General features: G+C 36.2%; 2 protein-coding genes across 2 annotated transcripts; one reads left to right on the top strand and one right to left on the bottom strand.

Moving 5' to 3' along the window:
• The first annotated feature begins 7,703 nt into the window (after nucleotides 1-7,703).
• Nucleotides 7,704-9,348, top strand: LOC143545068 (F-box/kelch-repeat protein SKIP25-like). The gene is made up of 2 exons (XM_077037016.1): nucleotides 7,704-8,503; nucleotides 8,766-9,348. The coding sequence occupies exons 1-2, from the start codon at nucleotides 7,819-7,821 to the stop codon at nucleotides 9,275-9,277; spliced, it is 1,197 nt and encodes a 398-aa protein (XP_076893131.1). The 5' UTR covers nucleotides 7,704-7,818; the 3' UTR covers nucleotides 9,278-9,348.
• Nucleotides 9,349-13,852: 4,504 nt separating this feature from the next.
• On the bottom strand, nucleotides 13,853-15,841 carry LOC143545043 (uncharacterized). The gene has a single exon (XM_077036997.1). The coding sequence runs from the start codon at nucleotides 15,839-15,841 to the stop codon at nucleotides 13,853-13,855; it is 1,989 nt and encodes a 662-aa protein (XP_076893112.1).
• Nucleotides 15,842-20,775: the final 4,934 nt, after the last annotated feature.

Raw genomic sequence — 20,775 nt, 5'->3', positions numbered from 1 at the left:
ATTCATCAGCTAAATCATAATGGAATTTAATTAACTGTTTAATGTGGTAGACCTCCCAACATCAGCTACCATTCTTCCACTTTAACATGCTGCAAAAGCCAAACCATAAGTTCATATCAAATTATATAATAATTATGTCAACAAACATATGGCATGTTTTCATCCAAGTAAGGAACACACAAATATCATGACAAACAAAGTTTAACCTCGTAAGCCATATTGGGATCAGCACCAGCTTTAGCAAGCATGCGATCAATTCTGGGTTACCAATATCAGCAGCAATGTGCAGTGGCGTTGCTCCACATAGTTACTTTAGCACCTGCATGTGATCCAACACACATAAATATTACTATTTGACAAATAATGCATCTTGAGATATTTCAGTAGCATATAAACTTTAATAACAGAAAAGTTAGTGAACCTGAACTAACAGCTCTAAACATTGGAGTTAACCTTTAGCTATAACTAACAACAAAGGCGTAATGCCATCATCAGTTTCAATATTAGGCTGCAAAACAAATAGGTAGAGGTGCATAAAAAACCCGAACCCGGAACCGTTTTTTTATACCTGGTTTTTATTACCCAAACTTGTACCCAACCCTACCCGTAGGGTACGTATAGAATATACATTTCAGTACCAAACCCGTACCCGGAACTGAAACCGATTTGTACCCGGTAATACCCAAAATTGGAACCTTCTATACCCAGAACTGAGTTTTTCCACTACTAGGTATTTCAAATACCCAATAAAATACCCGACTCTATACCTACCCAAAGTCGGGTATTAGAATTGTGCACCTCTACAAATACCCCATGTCCACAGTTTAATAACATATAACTGCAAGTGTACATACATATATGTATTACACACAACAGAAATTAACATAATATATATTAAAGCACATCAAAATTTGAAATATACATAAAATCAAGAAACGTAAAAACAATCAACAATAAAGTCATACATCAGCCTTGTATGTTAGTAGAAGCCTTAAAGCTTCTTGATCCCCATGACCAGCAGTCATGCCACACACACTTTGTGAATAATATCAAGACCACATGAGATCAATAACTCTTATCAACTCAATATATCCTGCAAACATTTAATCAGACCAACTCATTTAGATGAATAATTATATAGAGAAAGATGATCATAAACTAAAAGTATTATACAACTCACCGATTTCATTGACATGATGTAAAGATGAGGTTGGTGTTATTTTAAAAACTAAATATGTTATTTAGCTCCTAATTCACTTGATAGTGAAGTATTAACACCTTGTTCAATGAGGTACTTAGCGGTGGATAGTGAAGTATAAACATCAACATGCTTTTACTTTGTATCCTTCTTATGTCTTTGTTAAATTATAAGACTATTACATATCTTAAACATCTAAATAGAAATCTAACTAAAATAAAAAATGAGGTTGCAGCCTTGTTCCATTCAGTCCCCTTAATCATCACAGACTTTATATTCTGTCTAATTAGGATAAATAGTTCTAATAGTTGAAAGATCTGCCAAATAGATACCATTCCTCTTCTTAATTAGCTAATTTTTTTATAGGGGTGAGCAACAATCGAACAGTTAACCAAAGCCGAACGACAAACCTATAAATCAGCTATTAATTTCTTTGTGTACCTTCAGTTAACCGAACTGAACCAAGCCAAACGATTCATGTTTTCATGTATTTCCAACCTATTTCCATATATTTTCAGCAATTTGTCATTACGGGTCATAATCAATGATACTCTTTTCACAAGCCTACATACTCTTTTCAAGTGTTAAGCCACATCTGAGTAAAAAAAACCGATTGGTAAATGACCCATTTACCAGCAGACCCATTTAGTAAAATACTATTTATCGAACTACTATATTGATTTTTATTTTATTGGATACTTGATTGTATAATCAGAAGCTAAAATATTCAGATTACGTGTCACAAAAAAACCATTAGAACCACAAGCAATTCTGGTATTTTCAAATAGTTGAGCTTCCGGGTTGATTTAAAAGAATATTTTAACAATTCATAAATGCCTTAAAAAATTACACCAAAATGACATGTTTAACAAATACCCATTTACCATAAGACATTAAGACCCATTTACTAAAATATTTATACCAAACTACTTTGTTATCCACGTATCCTTGTTGTATTAAGACTTGATTTAGTAGTTGGAAAGTATGGCCAAATGTTACCTTTCGATGAGAACCAAGCATCATGTTGGCATATCCACTCTAAACCAATGAGACATTCATCCAACTCAATAGCTCAACCATATGAAAACTGAATAAGAATAAACCAACTTTAAGTCATCACATTTATAATTCATTTCAAAAGATTAGATACCATATTTCAACAAATATAACTCGCTCTACAAGTAAATCATACAAACATGATATGGTTATTCATTGTTTCATGGATTGTCCAAATTTAAACCATCTAATCTTTCAAAAAGTTAAGTCCAAAGATAATACAAAATAGCTGTTGTGAACATGCTCAATTGTTGATAAGGAAGACCTAAGATCTAAAATGTATAAAAGGAGAAAAGTAAGAGACAAATTAAACATAAAGAATAAGGAGACAAGAGAAACCACTACCAACCTCCCATAAATCAGTAGATGCAGGATGACCTACTGGGATCAGCCAGTCACCAAAGAAAAGGAACATCAAATATTGAAACCCTAACTATAGAACATTAATTAAAACCTACATAATTAGTGAAATTGAAGGAGTAAGTTACCTAAATCCTCCAAGGCAATGATTGACTGAGACAAATAAAATAAACACAACGAATCCAACAGCAACCTCGATGAGGATAGTTATGACAAACAACATTATTTTACACTTACATGATTTTTGAATTCGGAAGATGAAGTTTTTGATTTACCAGCAGAACAAATCCCCAATCCCAAATGTCGCTTCAGATTTAGTGACTTGGTCTTTCCTATAAACATTCAATGATTCAATCAAGTTACAACTCACATAATAACATGAACAAATCAAATGAATCTATTCACCTTTGGAAAATTGACAATCAGATAACAAACCACCTTTGTCTTCAATTAATCCCAGATCTTCCTATCTTTCTGGCGACGTGGGATAAGTTGGAAACCGCTAGGAGCGTCCGTAACCTCCATCAAAACTGCCATTTAAGTGACCTGGGATCAGGATTTGATTTAAGTCTTTTCTACTGCTGGGGTTTGATTCACGCTTCTCTAATCATATAATATATAATATAAAAACCACCTACTATTGTTGGATATACATAAAGTATGAAAACTAGAAAACGGAGTTGTGACGCAACTTGTTGTCTGCCTATCTGTCTTCTCTATTATAATTGGATCTTTTTGTGAAATTATCAGAGATTTCATGTTTTATTAAAAAAATAGGTTTTAATTATAATAATGTATTCATTATATACGATATTTACATGAATCATGTTTCCATTAAGCAAATATTATTGTATTAAAATGATTCTTAAAAACAAATAAATAATTCTTAAAATTTATCGCCTTCTTTTTTCTTTTGAGAGTGAATACGAGGTTCAAAACCTAATACAAAATTAAAATTTCTTTTAAAATAAAAGTAAATGAATGTGTAGCCATTTAAAGAAAAAAAATTGGCTTCTTGTTCCGGGCACTGATTCATGTAAAGGGTGGTCAAGAATAAAATTTATCGCCTTCTATTATCGATCTGGGATTCTCAAGTCTTTCGTATGGAAAGGGTGGTCAAGAATAATAATTGGCTTCTTGTTTCGGGCACTGTGAAAGGAAAGAGTAGCTCATATCATATTCTCAATGTTTATTCTCCTCAAAATCTAGTTACTAAAAGAGCTCTTTGGGGGGAAATTCGTGATTTGATCGAGGAGGGTAATGGGAGGTGGATTGTGGCAGGAGATTTTAACTCGGTTCGGTGTGCTGAGGATAGGCGGAATTCTTTGTTTAATGTGGGTGAGGCCAATGAGTTTAACGACTTCATTGATGATTCGAATCTTCACGAGTACTCCTTGAAAGGGAGGCGTTTTACTTTTGTCGCAGGAAATAAATTAAGCCGTATTGACAGAATCTTCGTTAATTGGGATTTTTTTATGGAATGGCCGTGTGCGGAGTATATTGCTCTCGAGAGGAATAAGCCGGATCATAGTCCGTTGGTTTTGAAAATTGGTTCTTCCAAGAACTATGGTCCCAAACCGTTTAGGTTTTTCAATTCATGGCTTGGTAGAGAGGATTTTGGGACGTTGGTTAAGAAGACGCTTGTTGATGGCTCGTTTCATGGTTCTCCGGACGCGAGATTGCTGTATAAATTTAAAGCTTTGCGTGCTGCTATTACTAGATGGGCGATCGATTGTAAAGCCAAAGAAAAGGAGGAAAGGGTTTTATTGGAGCAAGAGTTGCGGGACTTGGACCAAACCTTGGAGGTCCGGGATTTGTTGGAAGAAGAGACATGGTCTTTAAGCGAAATTAAAAGACGGCTAGGCGAGTTGGATAATCATTACTACCGGGATTTGAAGCAAAAGGCTCGTTGTAATTGGGCGATTCATGGAGACGAAAATTCTCGATTTTTTCACGGTTTTATTAATAAACGTAAAGTTTCAAATTATTTTCCGGGTTTGGAAGTGAATGGGGCGTGGGAAACAAACCCGGTTCTCATTAAAAAGGAAGTTTTGCGATTCTTTGCTGGTAAGTTTAAAGAATCTATTACACTCCGGCCTCGGTTGATTGGATATGGGTTTTCGGTCTTGTCTTCGGTGGAGGCGGATTTTTTGATCAGTGATTTTTCCGTGCATGAGATCAAGAAGGCGGTTTTTGATTGCGGTGGTGACAAAGCTCCTGGGCCGGATGGTTTTAATTTTAGGTTCATTCGGTATTTTTGGGAGTTGTTCGAGAAGGATTTTGTGGATATTCTTGATCATTTTCATAAGGTTAAAAGTTTTTGCTCGGGGGTTGGTTCGTCTTTTATCACCTTAATTCCTAAGGTAAACAATCCGTCTTCTTTGGGGGATTTTAGACCGATAAGTCTCATTGGTTGTATCTTAAAGACTGTGTCGAAGGTGTTAGTGAATCGACTCAAAACGGTTATGAATAAGATTGTCTCAGAGCATCAGTCGGCTTTCTTATCCGGGAGATATATTCTTGATGGCCCTTTGGTGGCTAGTGAGGTTATTGCTTGGGCTAAAAAGAGGGAAAGAAGAATTTTTATGTTCAAGATTGACTTCGATAAAGCCTTTGATAATGTGAATTGGGAGTTCTTGTTGTCGGTTCTTTCTCAGATGGGTTTTCCTTCGGTCTGGTGCGATTGGATTAGTGGTATCTTGTTGGCGAGCAGATCGTCTGTTCTTGTTAATGGATCTCCTACTTTCGAATTTGGATGTCATAAAGGCATTCGTCAAGGTGACCCGCTATCGCCTTTTCTTTTTATTATTATGATGGAGGCTTTTTCAGGTATGTTGAAACAAGCCTGTGATATAGGTGCGTTTCATGGTATTACTCTTCCTAACGAAGGTCCTACTTTATCCCATCTTTTTTATGCGGATGATGCTATGATTATGGGAGAGTGGTCTTCTTTTAATTTTGATAACTTGAAACGTATTCTTCGCATATTTTACTTGTGTTCGGGGCTAAAGATTAATCTCCATAAATCAGTGTTATTTGGAGTAGGTGTAGAAGATGGTGAGATCGATATCCAAGCCGGTTTCATGGGTTGTAAGCCGGGTAGAATCCCGTTTACTTATCTTGGGATTATGGTTGGAGCTAACATGAATAGGGTGGTTAATTGGGAACCGGTTGTGTCCAAGTTCAAGAAGAGGCTTTCTAAATGGAAAGTTAATTCGTTATCTATTGCTGGTCGGTTAACCCTTATTAAATCGGTGCTGGATAGTCTTCCCACTTATTATTTTTCGCTTTTTAAGGCACCCAAGAAGGTTACCAATGATTTAGAAGCTTTGATGAGAAGGTTCTTATGGGGAGGTTCGGATGAAGTGAGGAAGATGTCTTGGGTGGCTTGGGAGGTAGTCACCAAACCTATAAAAGAAGGGGGTTTAGGTATCGCTCGTTTAGAGGTTAATAATCAAGCGTTGATTACTAAATGGCTTGGGAGATTTCTAAATGATCAGCACGCGATGTGGAGAAGAGTAGTGTTGTCTATTCACGGGACCTCGCGCTGTTGGGGGCTTGCTCCGGTTAATAATGGGGTTCCCGGGGTTTGGAAGAATTGTGTTATGTTCTGGAACAAATTTAAGGTTGATGGTGTGGGTTTTAATAGAGTGATCCGGGCCACAGTCGGGAATGGTCGCCAAGTTAGGTTTTGGACGGATTTGTGGTTGGGTTCGGCGCCGGTTATGGACAAGTATCCGTCCTTATATGCGGTAGAAAAACATAAAAATGTCTTGTTAGCTGATCGGTTGGTGGTCACTGGATCTTCTCGTCGCATTGTGTGGGATTGGCTTAGAGCTCCTTGCTCCCATCAGGAGGTGAGCGAGAAGCAGGAGTTGGAAGATCTCCTTCAAGGGGTGGTGATGGTTGACCGTGAAGATTCATGGTCTTGGGCGGTTGGTAGCTGCAAAGAGTTTGAGGTTTCGGCGATTAAAAGATGGATGGTGCGGTCCGTTGTGGACGCTGGGAGTTCCAGTTTCCAATGGAGCGATTGGGTCCCGAAAAAATGTAATATTTTTATGTGGAGGGCCGTTCTGGATAGCCTTCCAACCAAGCAGGCTTTAGCTAGACGTCATTTGTATTGTGATGATCATAGTTGCGCTTTATGTGAGAGTAATGAGGAATCGCTCGAGCACTTGTTAACCGGGTGTTCCATTTCTATGGCCGTTTGGAATGCGATTGGTTCATGGTGCAACATCCCTAGACTATTTGTTTTTTCATGTCAATGATTTGGTGGAAGTGCATAAGGTTTGTGGTGCGACGGGGAATAAAAGGTTGATTATTCATGGAATTGTCATCATTACTTGTTGGAGGATTTGGCGGGCTAGGAATGAAAAGATTTTTTCGGGCAAGAGCACTAACGTGGCAGAAATGGTTGCGGATATAAAATCTTTGGGTTTTCTTTGGTACAAAAATAGATCTAAGATAGGGGTGGTGGATTGGAAAAGTTGGTGTTTATTTGATGTAACGTGATTGTTGGTTTTGGTTTTTGGATTTCAGCGTCTTTCTCCGTCTTGGTGATAGTCGTTGGTTGTGTCTTTTTTTAATGAAAGTCAATTTTCAAAAAAAAAAAAAAAAATTAAAGAAAAAAAACTTACTTTCCTTAAAAAAGGGGCCAAAGTTGGGACCTAATTCACTTTTCATGATAATTCTTGTCACAAAAGCGAACATCCATAAACCCCTTTTTTCTATCAATTCTCGTTCACATTTGTCTCCTCTGCCCACATGCCTAACCAACCTTTAAAGTACAACCCATAAACCCTTTTTCGAGGGGTCATTTTTATGTTAATGTTAACTAATTTAAACTTATTTATATTAACTTTCATATTCATCAAATGTTATAAGTTCTTATAACATTTATTAAATTATTAAAGTTAAAGAACGAATCCAACAAATTATATACCAATGAGGTGGCGGTCGATTGAAAAAGACGTCTTTAAACACTTTGGTTTTAGATGAGAAGGTTTTAAGTTTAGGTCTCAGAAAAATCCACCCTTGGAAAGTAAATGTAACACATTTTATTTCAAATCCTATTGTTATTACAAAAATAAACTTTAGGATATAAATATGTCTCACTTAGTCACCTAGACCAGATACCTCCAATTTGGTAGTTGTATATAAATAGAGAAACCACAACCAATGCATATTTACAAAACAAAGTCAAAATGTTATGTTCTTTGAAAAAGTCAACAGACACCAACGACGGTCAAACCATCGTAGAGGACCCCCCACTCCTACCCGGTTTGCCCAACCACCTCGCCCAACCCATCCTTTCCACCATCCGCCCTTCTCTCCTCTCCGCCGTCTGCCGCCGGTGGCGCCACCTCATCTACACCCCTCACTTCCCTCCCTTTTTATCCCTTTACGCCTTAGTTGCAAATAACAGTAGTAGTAATAGTAATAGTAATAGTAGTAATAATAATAATGGCAGGTCATGCCTGTCAGACTCTATCAGTTTTCACACCTTTGATCCAATATCTTCCAAGTGGACTATTTTGCCGCCTCCGGTTACTGACCCGCCCCTCCATCTCCTTCACCGCCACCCGTCCTTCATATCTAGAAACTTCACCATACAATCTTTAACCGTCGCTGGCTGCCTTGTGCTCATTGCAGCCACCGGCCACAACCTTTTGCCCGCGTTATCCCACCCGCTGGTTTTTGACCCGTTGACCGGTCAATGGTGTCTTGGTCCTCCACTGACTAATCCACGCCGGTGGTGTGCTGCTGGGTCTTACCGGGACACGGTGTATGTGGCTAGCGGTGTTGGTGCACACTACCGCGGTGAGGTAGCTAGGATGGTCGAGAAATGGGATGTGAAGAGATCAAAATATTGTGATAAATTATCGGATTGTAAGCATTTTTCCTTGATGCATTTATACATGAAAAAAAAACACGGCTAGAAAACTGGACCTTTATGTCTGTTTGTAGAATTTGTGAATATACTTTTTTTTTCCCCACAAATTCTAGTCATAAATGTCCAGTTTTCTGGATGTAAAAACTTATTTACTATCGTAAGTTTTGTGACTAGTGTAAAATTATTGTTGAAGACGCTGTCATAAAAATTACGGTCGTAAATACCCAGTTTTCTGACAGTGAAATTAATTTATTGTAGTGAGAGACGAGTGGCGGTGGGAGGAGGTGGCGGGGCTAAAAGACGGAAGATTCAGTCGAGAGGCGGTAGAGGCGGTCGGGTATAAAGGAAAGATTTGCATGGTGAATGTGAAGGGTAATAATATAGGAAAAGAAGGTGTAGTTTATGATGTTGAGAGAAACCAGTGGGAGAAAATGTCTCCGGGGATGGTTTCGGGGTGGAACGGGGCGGTGGGCGTGGCGGAGGAGGAGGAGGTGATGTACGTGGTGGATGAAGACAAGGGTGGTGTGAGCAAGTATGATGATGTAATGGATTGTTGGCAAGAGGTGGTTCAAGGGTCAGAGCTTTTAAAAGGGCCCGAGCACATGGCGGTTGGCGGTGGGAAAATATGTGTCGTTGCGGGCGGTGGTGGGAGGATCACGGTGGTGGATGTGGTGGCGCAACCGGTAAGGATGTGGGTGGTGGATCCACCCAGCCCAGGAAGTGAAGTTGTTTCCCTTCATATTTTGAGAAGACCATGTAATAGATTATGAAATGTTTATGATCATATTATTTTTTTAATTAGATTAAATTAAAAGAATAAGTGTATATAGTTATGTTAATATTCTAATAAGTCTCGTCCGGCCTTAGATTTTATTTTTATTTTTATTTTTATTTTTTTAGTTATATTTTATTTCTTACTTTACGTCTAATGCATTTTTTTGGTTCTTTTAATGCATTATTTAAATTTATTAATAACGTTGATTTATTTTATTTTTTTTATAATTATTATCTTAAGGGTTACACATTGACTATATAAAGTTCATAGTCACATTAGTATTGAAAGTCACGATTAGTATAAATTACAAATTGATGTAGATTTTAGTTTTAGAAAATAAGATAAGAAACCAATAAAAACAATTAGTGTAGTTCCAATCAGTATGGGCGGAGCCGGTAAATTTTATACGTATTGAGTCCCTTTTTCGTATGCTTTGGTCGGGGCTCACCACTGCCGCTCGGTCAATCATGCTTAATTGGAAGAGCAAAACAATATTTCTTCCCGTCTTTTCATGTACCTTTCCTACTGAAGATATGGTACTAGAAATGATGAAACATGGTGATGCTAATTGGTTGGTCCCCTTCTATAGAACCATAAGGCTATGTGTAGTGGAGGTGCCACAAAATGGGACGAATTGCGTCATGTGGCAAAGAGTGAGTTTTTGTTTTAGGGTGTAATGATGTTGTAGCCTAATATATATATATATATATATATATATACATATATATCACACACATAATGATATAATAATAATATTTCCCACAAGCAAGCCGACGACAAAAACATCTTGCCCAGCCCAATTTCGCCCCTTTTGTCGCCCCGGGGGCGGTGTTCTCGCCCAATTTCGCCCCTTGTCGCCCTAATTTGTAGCCCACTACACATGGCCTAAGAATCTCTCCCACATTAATATCTCTAAGATCACGTGTAGCAACTAGTGAGAGAGTTATGGGTAAAGTTATGACTCTTAACTCTTCCTTGCACTACCCCCTCAAAGTTAAGGGTTTTAAAGTTATATACATAACTTTGAAGGGATGCGTTTTGTGAGAGAGGGGAGAGGAGGGGAGGGGGAGGTAATGATTGCATGAGAGTTGTGGACTTTTTATCACTACACCACTTTTTACAAAACTTTCTAATGATTACTAAATCGTCACGAGTCATAAAACGCCTAAATATGGGAAGTTTTAACTACACATAATCTAACAATCATATGAATGATAATAGAAGAAGAAAATAAGATTATTAAATAAGGATTTTGATAAAAATAGGCGTTTCTTCATCATAAACGTCCATATAAGAAAAAGCAGTTTTACAAAAAAGATTTAGAGTATGTTTGAGATTGAGTGTGGAAATTGCTTATTGCCTTATCGGCTTTTTCAAAAAGTCAGGATTTGTGGCTTTTAGAAAACTGTTTTTTAACCCTTTTTAAAAAGCTAAAATAAAATAAATTTTTGTGATTGCCAAACACCATTTAAATTATTGGCTTTTTGAAAAGCTAATAAGCCAATAAGGTGTTTTTAAAGTTAATCCTAGACATGCTCTTAAAGTAGTGCATGGTTGCTTATTTGAGACCGTGGTCTATTAAATTAAAACAAAATATTTTTTATAGTGTCGTTTGTTTGCTAAAACTATGTTTCGACTGTTTAACTAAAAAGAAGTGGTTTCCATCGGGTGCGATTTTAAATGTGGCACACGTTTATTACTCCAGTTTTCATGGCCAAACTATCTTATCCTGGTTTATCAAAACACAATGTTTTAAAAACATAGAATTAACAACTATAAAAAGAACACACAAGAGTAAAAATTAAGGTCGTTCTTTTTTAATTCAATTACAAAATTGTATAGAATTCTTCCATGCCAATATAAATACAAGAGAACAATTGAAAACGAAAACAATAGTATCATAGTCGATGCTCTACAAGGGCGACTTTTTTTAACAATAAAAATATATTAAAAAGATGATGATTAGAAACAACTAACCAAGCATCAAACAGTTACATCCTAAGCATATGGGATTTAACCACTCGGCCTATGAACCTTTTAATTATTGTTTCGACTGACTATCCACAAAAAAGAGAAATCGAAAATCGAGTTAAAAATAAGATTCGTCTTCAAATCGTTAGCCTTGAAAGTAGCATCATTCCGAGTCTCCCAGATCACCCACTAGTATGTGAAAAAAATACCTTCCACCACTTGTTTTTTCTTATAAAAAGCTTAAGAGAAACAAGGGCGACTTATAGTTAGGATCAATGTTGTGAATGCAGATTTACATGCCCGAGTATTTGTTACACGGTACGTCACCGATGCGAGTTTATTTAACTGTGCCTAGTTACTAAAAAATCGACAAAAAGTGATCAACCTCAGCTAGAATAACATCTAGTCGGTGAACTTGGGCTGGTTTTGACTTGAAAAAGTGAAATATAATTCATATTTCTATAATATTAAAGACCAAATATCATTATTTTAATTAATGATTAACAAATTTTTAGAAAAAACTAATATTTAAAAATGTATTTCTCTTATTTATATTAATATTTTGTTTTATTATAAATTATTAACTTATGATACTTGAAATATATATAATATTCACAAATTAATTTTCTTTACATTTATCATGTCCAAGTACTCCAAGTATACCCAACTCCCCAATCAACCACCTAGGGTTCGCCTAACAACTTTTGCAACCTTGGTTAAAATCTTTAGAAACGCTTCATGCGGGAGTGTGAAGTTGCAGCATGGCAATTAGGACACTCTGCATATGTGCTTTAGTGCAACGGAATTTCATACTCGCTCATGGGAGTGTGTCATCGTGTCACTCCCTTTAAAACTTCTTTGTTTTGTTTCGCTTGGTTAGTTGTAACCTGTTTCTCTTTTTTAGTCTTGCACCACATTTGGGGTCGTTTTTCTAGATCGGTTTGTAAATTTATCTCATCCTGTCTAGTTTCTTACTAGCCGAGTTTATATTAATACAACTTTAGCCATTCAAAAAGAAAAAAAAAGACCTCTATAACTAAAATATTAAAATTATCATACCTTTTATCCATGCTTTAGTGCTAAATTGCTAATATAAGAGTATTCACATCTTGTTCTTTATATGATTTAACTAAAAATCACTTTTAAACTTAATACACGTTAACCTTTTTTTTTGTTCTCAATAGTTATCAAATCATAATCAATAAGATGATTTTTAAAGTAAAACGTGGATCAAGTTTGCGACGACAATTATGATGATTTTGAAATTAAAATGGATTTACGATTCCATAGTGGTATAGTTATAATCTGCCTGACCCAGATGTGAATATACATGATTGGAAATCAAAATAACTACTTTTTAGCTTTTGATTACTTATTTACAAGTTTATATTAAAACTTCATATTTTAAATATGAATTACATTCAAAAAGTAATTTTATTTTATGACAAAAGTAGATAATTGTTGTAAGTTTACTCATGGATTTACCTTTAAACTAAAAAATACAAGTAAAACAAAATAAATGCAACCACTTTTTTGGTGGTTCGGCAAAAATACCAAAATTATTGATCACCTTTACGGGAGCAGGTGGCTTAAAGTTGTTTTTTTTTTTTTTGTTTTTTTTTTCTAAAAAACTTTAACTTCCACCTTCTCAAAAATCTATATTTTTAAATAGTCGTTCAATGCATCTTTCACCTTAGCCTTTTTTTTTCCTCATTTTTTTCATTAAACAAACATTATTAATACTATTTTATATTAATAATTCTATTAAACAACTGTCTAGGTTTCAATTTGCGATCTTCCATCAAAAGACGTATATCTTTACAAAATGGGCGAGTCTAAATAGACATCTTTCACCTTAACTACATGTGTACAAGGTTATATTATACAAAAAATTATATAACTAATTAGATATAATGTTTGATTTTTTATGTAGAAATACTATTTTTTTATTCTTTTGAAAATTGATAACGTTTTATTTTTATTCCAACATATACACTTTCTTAATTACTTGGCATCCTTTTAATATTTATCCTTTTATTATTATTTTATGTTTCCTCTCATTTATTTTGGAATGACTAATTCTCTTAAGGATAGCTCAACTTACGTGATTATAACGTGGTTGGTGAATATTTTGGATCGGAATGTTCAATCGCAGGTTGTGAAAGTGGTCGAATGACAAACTATCTTAAATCACAAATCTTCTCATGCTACTTCAAACAATATTCATGTCGAAATTTCAAATATATCCATCATCTAACATTAAGTTGCTTGACCTCGAGCCATAGTGTCTTCAGCACCTTGCAATGCGTTGCTAAATGTGTTTTCAAAGTCGAGTTTGATTCCGACTTCAAAACCGCACCACATTTCTTGCATTGAGCTTTGTTCTGGCCACTTGGCATTTCACATCAATCAAAATTGCATCAAATAGTTTTGTTCCTCGTTACAAGAATAATTTTCACAACGGTGTGTGAGAGCTAATAATTAAACAAACACATATAATATATACCTATTTATACTAACAAATGAGGGGCAAAAGCGTAAAATGATAAAAAAACAAATGCGGTAAAAAAAATCTGAAAACTGCTATAAATTGCGCTACTTAGCCATAAATTTCCATTGCAAAAGACAAGCTCTCCAACATTTTATGCAACTTATCCAATTCAATATGAGACCTGTCATTATAAACAAACCGAAAAACCCTACCCTCTAACTCAATCCAACTACACGCGACATCTTTTTTAACCCCACGACGCGTTAACAAAGTTCTAACATGAGCTGCGTCGGCCCACATACCTCTTGCAGCAAAAATCTTTGAATGAAGCACACAAATCCCAGCGCTTAACTCGCGAGTACCCTCAAGCTTTTGTGCCACTAATTCACCCAACTCAAAATTCTCATAAACTCTACAACAACTTAATAATGTTTCCCATGTATATGATGGAAGCTCAACTGGCAACTGTTTAACCAACTCATATGCCTCTGTTAACATCCCATTTCTACCAAGAACATCAATCATACACGCATAATGCTCGGCTTTAGGGGCTATTTTCCACCTTTTTTCCATTGATTTGTAGCACTCCCAACTCTCTTTAACCATACCCGAATGAGCACAACCGGTTAATAATCCTAGAAAAGTCAAATCATCGGGTCGGTAACCAGATTCTGTCATCGAAGAAAACAGTTTTAGGGCTTTTAAACCCGACCCGTGACACGCATGCGCCATAATCATCGCGTTCCATGAAATTGTGTCTTTTTTTATGGTGGTTTCAAAGATTAAAGCAGCACTGTTTATAAACCCGCATTTGGAATACATAGATATCAATGAACTAACAGCCGTTGGATCGTTTACATACGCGCATTTTATTACACACGAGTGCATTGCTTTACCCAAGCCATGCAGAGCAAGTGACCCACAAACAGATATTAAACCAGTGAATGTTACATGATCTGGTTTGATTCGGTTATGCAGCATTTGGGAGTAAAGATTGAAAGCCTCATCACTCTGAATCCCACAAATCATTATGTTCCAAGTGGTTTGATCTTTAACCGGAATCCTCTTGAAAAAGACTCGAGCTTTTACAACCTCGTTTTCTTGAACATACCCTTGAAGAATTGTGTTCCACGAAACTATATTGCGGTTTGGCATGTTCTTAAAAAGCTCAATAGCTTGTTCTAAACTATTATTTTTAACATACCCGCTCATGATCGTGTTCCAAGCAACCGCATCTCGTTTAGGCATTGCATCGAACAGTCTCCGCGCATCTTCAATCTGATTGTTCTGCACGAAGCCTTGAATCATCACAGTCCACGCGATCACATCTTTTGTAGGCATTTCGTCAAACAACTTCCACGCTATCACCATCTTCCCAGATTTAGTAAAACAACGTATGACGGTTGTCCATGAGGCCACGTCAAGCTCACGCGTCGTAACAAACAACCTCCACAGCGACTTAACATCTCCCGTCTCAGCATAACCGGTCAGCATTGCATTGTTGATCAGCACGTCCTCAAACGGACACACACCAAACAACCTTTTTGCTTCCTCCACAAGCCCTGCACAAAAGCAGCCTTCAATAATAATAGCCCAGGATCTCGAATTCTTGGCGGGAATTTGGTCAAACAAGTTTCTTGCGTCATCGATTCGCATGTTCTTCGTGTACCCGGACAGCATAGCATTCCAGCAGACCACATTCTTATAATCAGTCATGGAATCAAACAGCGTTCTGGCGTCATCCAACCTCCCACACTTGGCGTGCCCGTCCAACATTGCGGTCCAGGAGACGACATTTCGGGTGGGCATTTCGTCGAACACCTTGCGGGCGGGTAAAATCAACCCGTTTTTGAGGTACCCAGAAATCACACAATTCCATGAGACAGTGTTCTTGATTGGCATCTCATGGAACAGACTGAGTGCGGATTTGATGTCACCATGTCTGAAGAATGTGGTGATTTGTGTGTTGCATTGGTATATATATATAGAATTGGAACTGGAACTGGAACTGGAACTGGAACTGGAACACAGAAGACGGAAATGAGAGTGAATTGTGGTAAATAAATGGGAAGTGTTTTGTATCAAAAACTTGATCATGGATTTAACTTGGAAGAGTTAGATTAGATGTGGGTGTTTAAATTTTACCGTTAATGATTGCAAGTTTTAGTTTGGGTATGTTTAACAGAAAGCTTTAAGAAAACTTTTAAGAGTTCAAGCTTCAACCTTTTAAGCTTGAAGCTCGTATGTTAGAAGAAAAATCTTAAAACTTAAAGCTTCTACTAGAAGAGTAATCATATATATATATATATATATATATATATATATATATATATATCAGTTTTTATCCTCCGTATTACGGGGGTTGTTTTATATTGTTTGTTCTAATATTTATTTATTTTTTGAATTTATATTTTTTTTATTGTATGAAAGTTAAAAATACTTATGGTTTGATGATAAATTGTTTCACAAATAAATAAGATGTTATAACCCGGTGTAAAAGCTATATGGTTTTGATGAGACCCATGACTCGTTTATTTTTTTTATTATAAAATTAGTTTTATTAATTATAAATAATATTTATGAATGTTAATAATATACTTATGGTTTGATAAGACTCAAGACTTGTTTATTTTTTTTACTATAAAATTGGTTTTTTAATTTAAATAATATATATATATATATTTTTTAAAATAAATAAGATATTAATTTTTAGTATATCCTATTTTATAGGATTTTTACAACAATAATTTGATGAAAATAATTTTTTATTTAATGAGATGTTATAACCCGTTTAAGGAATATCTGGATTTGGTAAGACCCATACCCATGAATTCGGGTTAAATGCATGAGAAGTCTCCATTTAAAAATCAAGCAAATCTGGTGACTCCAAAAATAGAGAGAGCGACCACATCACGACACGTATGATTTTTATGTTTTTATTTATATATTATAGATATATATGTTTTGTATCAAAAACTTGATCATTGATATAACTTGGAAGTGTTAGATGTGGGTGTTAAAATGGGTGTATAGGCTGTTGGACCCTATATTATTATATCCACAAGCAAATTTTACTGTTAATGCATCAACTATATGATTGCAAATTTTAGTTATCAGTAATTATAGGGTATGTTTTGGCATGAAGATTTTAAAAGGTTCTAAGTTTTTAAGAAAAAAATTTATACTTAATTAAAAACCTTGTTTGGTTTAAAGAGCTTGAAGCTTTTAGGCCAGAAGAAAAAGCTTAAAGCTTCTACTAGTAGCGTTTTGAAAAAGCTACAAGCTTTTAGCATTTTAATTTACTTAAATAACCTTCTAAAGTAAATACATTTATTATTATTATTTTTAGTTATGCTCATTTTAGTAATTTTATACATTTATTAAAAGCTCCAGCTACTCTGCCAAACATCTAAATATATCTAAAAAACTACAGCTTCAAGCCACCAACCACCAGCTACCAGCTTCAAGCTACCAGCCACCAACTTTCAGCTACAGCTACCAGTTAGTTTTGCCAAACATAATAATAATATACTAAAATTGATATGTGGAAATTGGAAAGTCATGGGCTAACAGGGAGTTTAAAATTTAAAACTAAAATTGAACATTGGTGTGTAAAACAATGGCGTTAGTAAAAAATGAGCATTGAAACCCGGGAGTTATTAAAACACCGATGAGTAAAAACTGAGCGTTACAGTGGCAAGTTGACGCGAATTCAGTCGGTGTCGATGACGCTCGTGATGGTATAAACAACGTTGGTAAAACCCAAGAAATAAATTCGTCAAATTAACATATAAAAGATAAAAACTAAAATATTTAAAATGATGTTTAATTGGTTGGTAAACCCGAACGTTTTTTATGCACGCGTTGCGGCGGGAAAAGGTAAATCTGAGTGTTGGTAAACGCTGAGCGTTGTCGGTCTAGGGTGTTGCAAAGTTGAGTCGACGCGAATTTGGTCGCTTTTGGTTACACTTGTTATATATGGTACCAAAACTTAATTAAACAAAAAGGTAGGTAAAACACGAGTGCTATGTCCCGTGCATTACTTCGGTAATTTGGCAAAACCCGAGAGTTATCGGCCTCAGGCGTTGCAACGTTGAGTCGACGTTAATTGGACCGGTTTTGGTTACATACGTCACGGTACCAAAACTAAAATAAAAACAATGCAAAGCATAAAATTGATGTGGCCCAATACGACCTGCCTCTAAGCTTTGCGACTTAATCTTATGTAATAATAATAACTAGGATTTAGGACCTCGTGCTTCGCGACGGGACCGTTAAATCGAACAAAAAACATAAGTAAACACGTTAAACCATAAACTCGCTGCAAGTCGACGTAAAGTCAGTCTGTATTAAGTTACGACATCGAAACTATACAAAAGAAATAAATCCGTCAACGCTAAAATACAACAAATTATCATATGTGGAACTAAAAAGACCGACATGTTACAATTGCGAACCAACATAAATTATGTTCGTATCAGCGGTACCAACATAAATTCGTAAACATAAATTAGTAATCCAAAAAAATATATTTTAAAGGCGAGCTAAGTGTCAAACGTTGAAATGCGGAAATAAAACCATGCAACGATGAGATATTTTTAAATCATGAAAAAAGTTTCGATCATTGTAAATGCGAACTATAAAAAAATATTAAAGCGTACTTTAAAAAAATTGTTTAACCAACAAATAAAATATGTAAAGCCGACACACACTAGTCCAAGTTTAGTGTTTAAAAATATGGTTTGTTAAATATTATATTTATTTGACAAAAATTATAATAAAGGAAATAAATTATGGAATTATGATTTATGATTTGTGAATTAACGGTTATAAAAATTAATAAAATATTTAAAAATAAATAGTAAAATCTTCTTTTAAATATATATTAACTTTTAAATATATATATATATATATATATATATATATATATAACAGAAGTAATAGTTAATGAATTATATTAGTTAATGAATTATATGGATTTTAATTTTAGTAATCTTGTTAGGTAAATGCTCTATATATCAGCATAATCAATTTCTTTATACTATTTAGATACAGTAATCTATATTATATTATTAAGAAAGAGTGATAGACGAAACGGTAATTTCATAATTAAAGGACGACGACAAAACGGACATTTCATAATAGAGCATAAAAAGTAATTTGTCAATCCCTTGATCCGTTCTTAAAGCGTTCGGTACAACATTATGAAGCTTTTTTCATTTATGAAATCCCTATTTCATCATTTGGATACAAAAGGTTTATTCAATGAATGCCCCTCTCAACCGTCATTATGCTCCTAATGAATGCCCTCACGTCTTCAGTTAGGTTGTGTTGAATGTTGTCGAAGCACGAGATGAATCTGACCTGATCCATGACGATGTTTCCACGGATTTCAAGATGAACGAACCACGTCTTGATCTTCTTCTCCGGCTGGTTGGGATCTGCAATGACTTTTTGGGGGTGTGGAGGTGACCGCTAAGAAATCTCCAGGATCTCTTGTTCACAGACACAAAGATATGGTGGTGGCTCTTATTGAGAATGACCAACCCCTAATAAGGAGGTGGAGACCTCCTTATATAGGGAGCCTCATGGCCACCATCATGGTACCCTAATGGGCCTAGCCCAGTTAGGGTTACCTCCACAAAACCCCCTCAGCCCAATAACATTGTATTAGTCCATATAATAAAATAAGCCAAACATAATAAATTTAGGGTCGTAAAACCGGGTTTAGTACCATACCCCTACAAGCCCCCCCAAGTCCAGCGTTGCTCCTGGGCGCGCAAGCGTTTAGGTGGAGCGCTGGACTTTATGAGGTGTGTTAGGGCGTGAGGCGGTTTTTTCCCTTTTCTTCGGCCTTATCTTTATTGTCTTTGAGTTTTGGGAGGTTTTCTTCATGATGGTGACGTGTTGTGGTTTTTATGATAATGATGGTGCACTAGCATGAATAAGATATAGCACGCCGAATAATAAAAGCCTGCGCGCGAGGCGACTTACGAGCTATGAGAATAATAAAGCTTGCGCGCGAGGCGACTTATGAGCTATGAGAATAATAAAATCTTGCGCGCGAGGCGACTTACGAGCTATAAGAATAATAAAGCTTGCAAGCGTGAGGCGACTTACGAGCTGTAAAAATAATGAAGCCTGCGCGCGAGGCGACTTATGGATCTATGAGAATAATGAAGCCTGCGCGCGTGGCGTCTTACGAGCTATAAGAATAATAAAAGCTTGCACGCGAGGCGTCTTACGAGCTATAAGAATAATAAAAGCTTGCGCGCGAGGCGCCTTACGAGCTATATGAATAATAAAGCTTGCGCGCGTGAGACGACTTACGAGCTGTAAAAATAATGAAGCCTGCGCGCGAGGCGAATTACGGATCTATGAGAATAATGAAGCCTGCGCGCGTGGCGTCTTACGAGCTATAAGAATAATAAAAGCTTGCGCGCGAGACGTCTTACGTGCTATAAGAATAATAAAAGCTTGCGCGCGAGGCGACTTACGAGCTATAAAATGATGATAATGACTGGCCCACAAGGGCCTCCTCCGCGCAGGATGAATATCCCGGCCTGTTTTCAAAATAATAATGGAGGCACAAATGGCCAGATAATAATAATGATGTCATAGGTGTTTGTGCGGCTCGTAGCCGAACCTGCAAAAACATGTCAACTAAAAGTGGATGTATTGCATGGTTCCCATCCTCGGGCAAATTATGAGGTGTGCCCAACCTTTAAGCTTGGCGCGTGGCCTATGGGTTTATGAGGATTCCCAACCTTTAAGTTTGGCGCGTAGCCATATGGGATATTATGAGGATTCCCAACCTTTAAGTATGGCGCGTAGCCATATGGGATATTATGAGGATTCCCAACCTTTAAGTATGGCGCGTAGCCATATGGGATATTATGAGGATTCCCAACCTTTAAGTATTGCGCGTAGCCATATGGGATATTATGAGGATTCCCAACCTTTAAGTATGGCGCGTAGCCATATGAGTACAATCATGGTTGTTCTTATCCTGATTTGGATTAGACTGTTCA

This window comes from Bidens hawaiensis, unplaced genomic scaffold, assembly GCF_021521415.1.
Source record: "Bidens hawaiensis isolate Kalapana, Puna unplaced genomic scaffold, B.hawaiensis_p1.1 tig00013810_1, whole genome shotgun sequence".
Lineage (NCBI taxonomy): Eukaryota > Viridiplantae > Streptophyta > Magnoliopsida > Asterales > Asteraceae > Bidens > Bidens hawaiensis.
This window is presented reverse-complemented; position numbering and strand designations above follow the sequence as displayed.

What these genes read in the sequence shown, in the direction of transcription:
- LOC143545068 (XM_077037016.1), top strand. Translation starts at nt 7,819, where the DNA reads ATGTTATGTTCTTTGAAAAAGTCAACAGACACCAACGACGGTCAAACC. An exon ending in TTGTGATAAATTATCGGATT is followed by an intron (nt 8,504 to 8,765) that starts GTAAGCATTTTT and finishes AATTTATTGTAG; the next exon opens with TGAGAGACGAGTGGCGGTGG.
- LOC143545043 (XM_077036997.1), bottom strand. Translation starts at nt 15,841, where the DNA reads ATGATCAAGTTTTTGATACAAAACACTTCCCATTTATTTACCACAATT.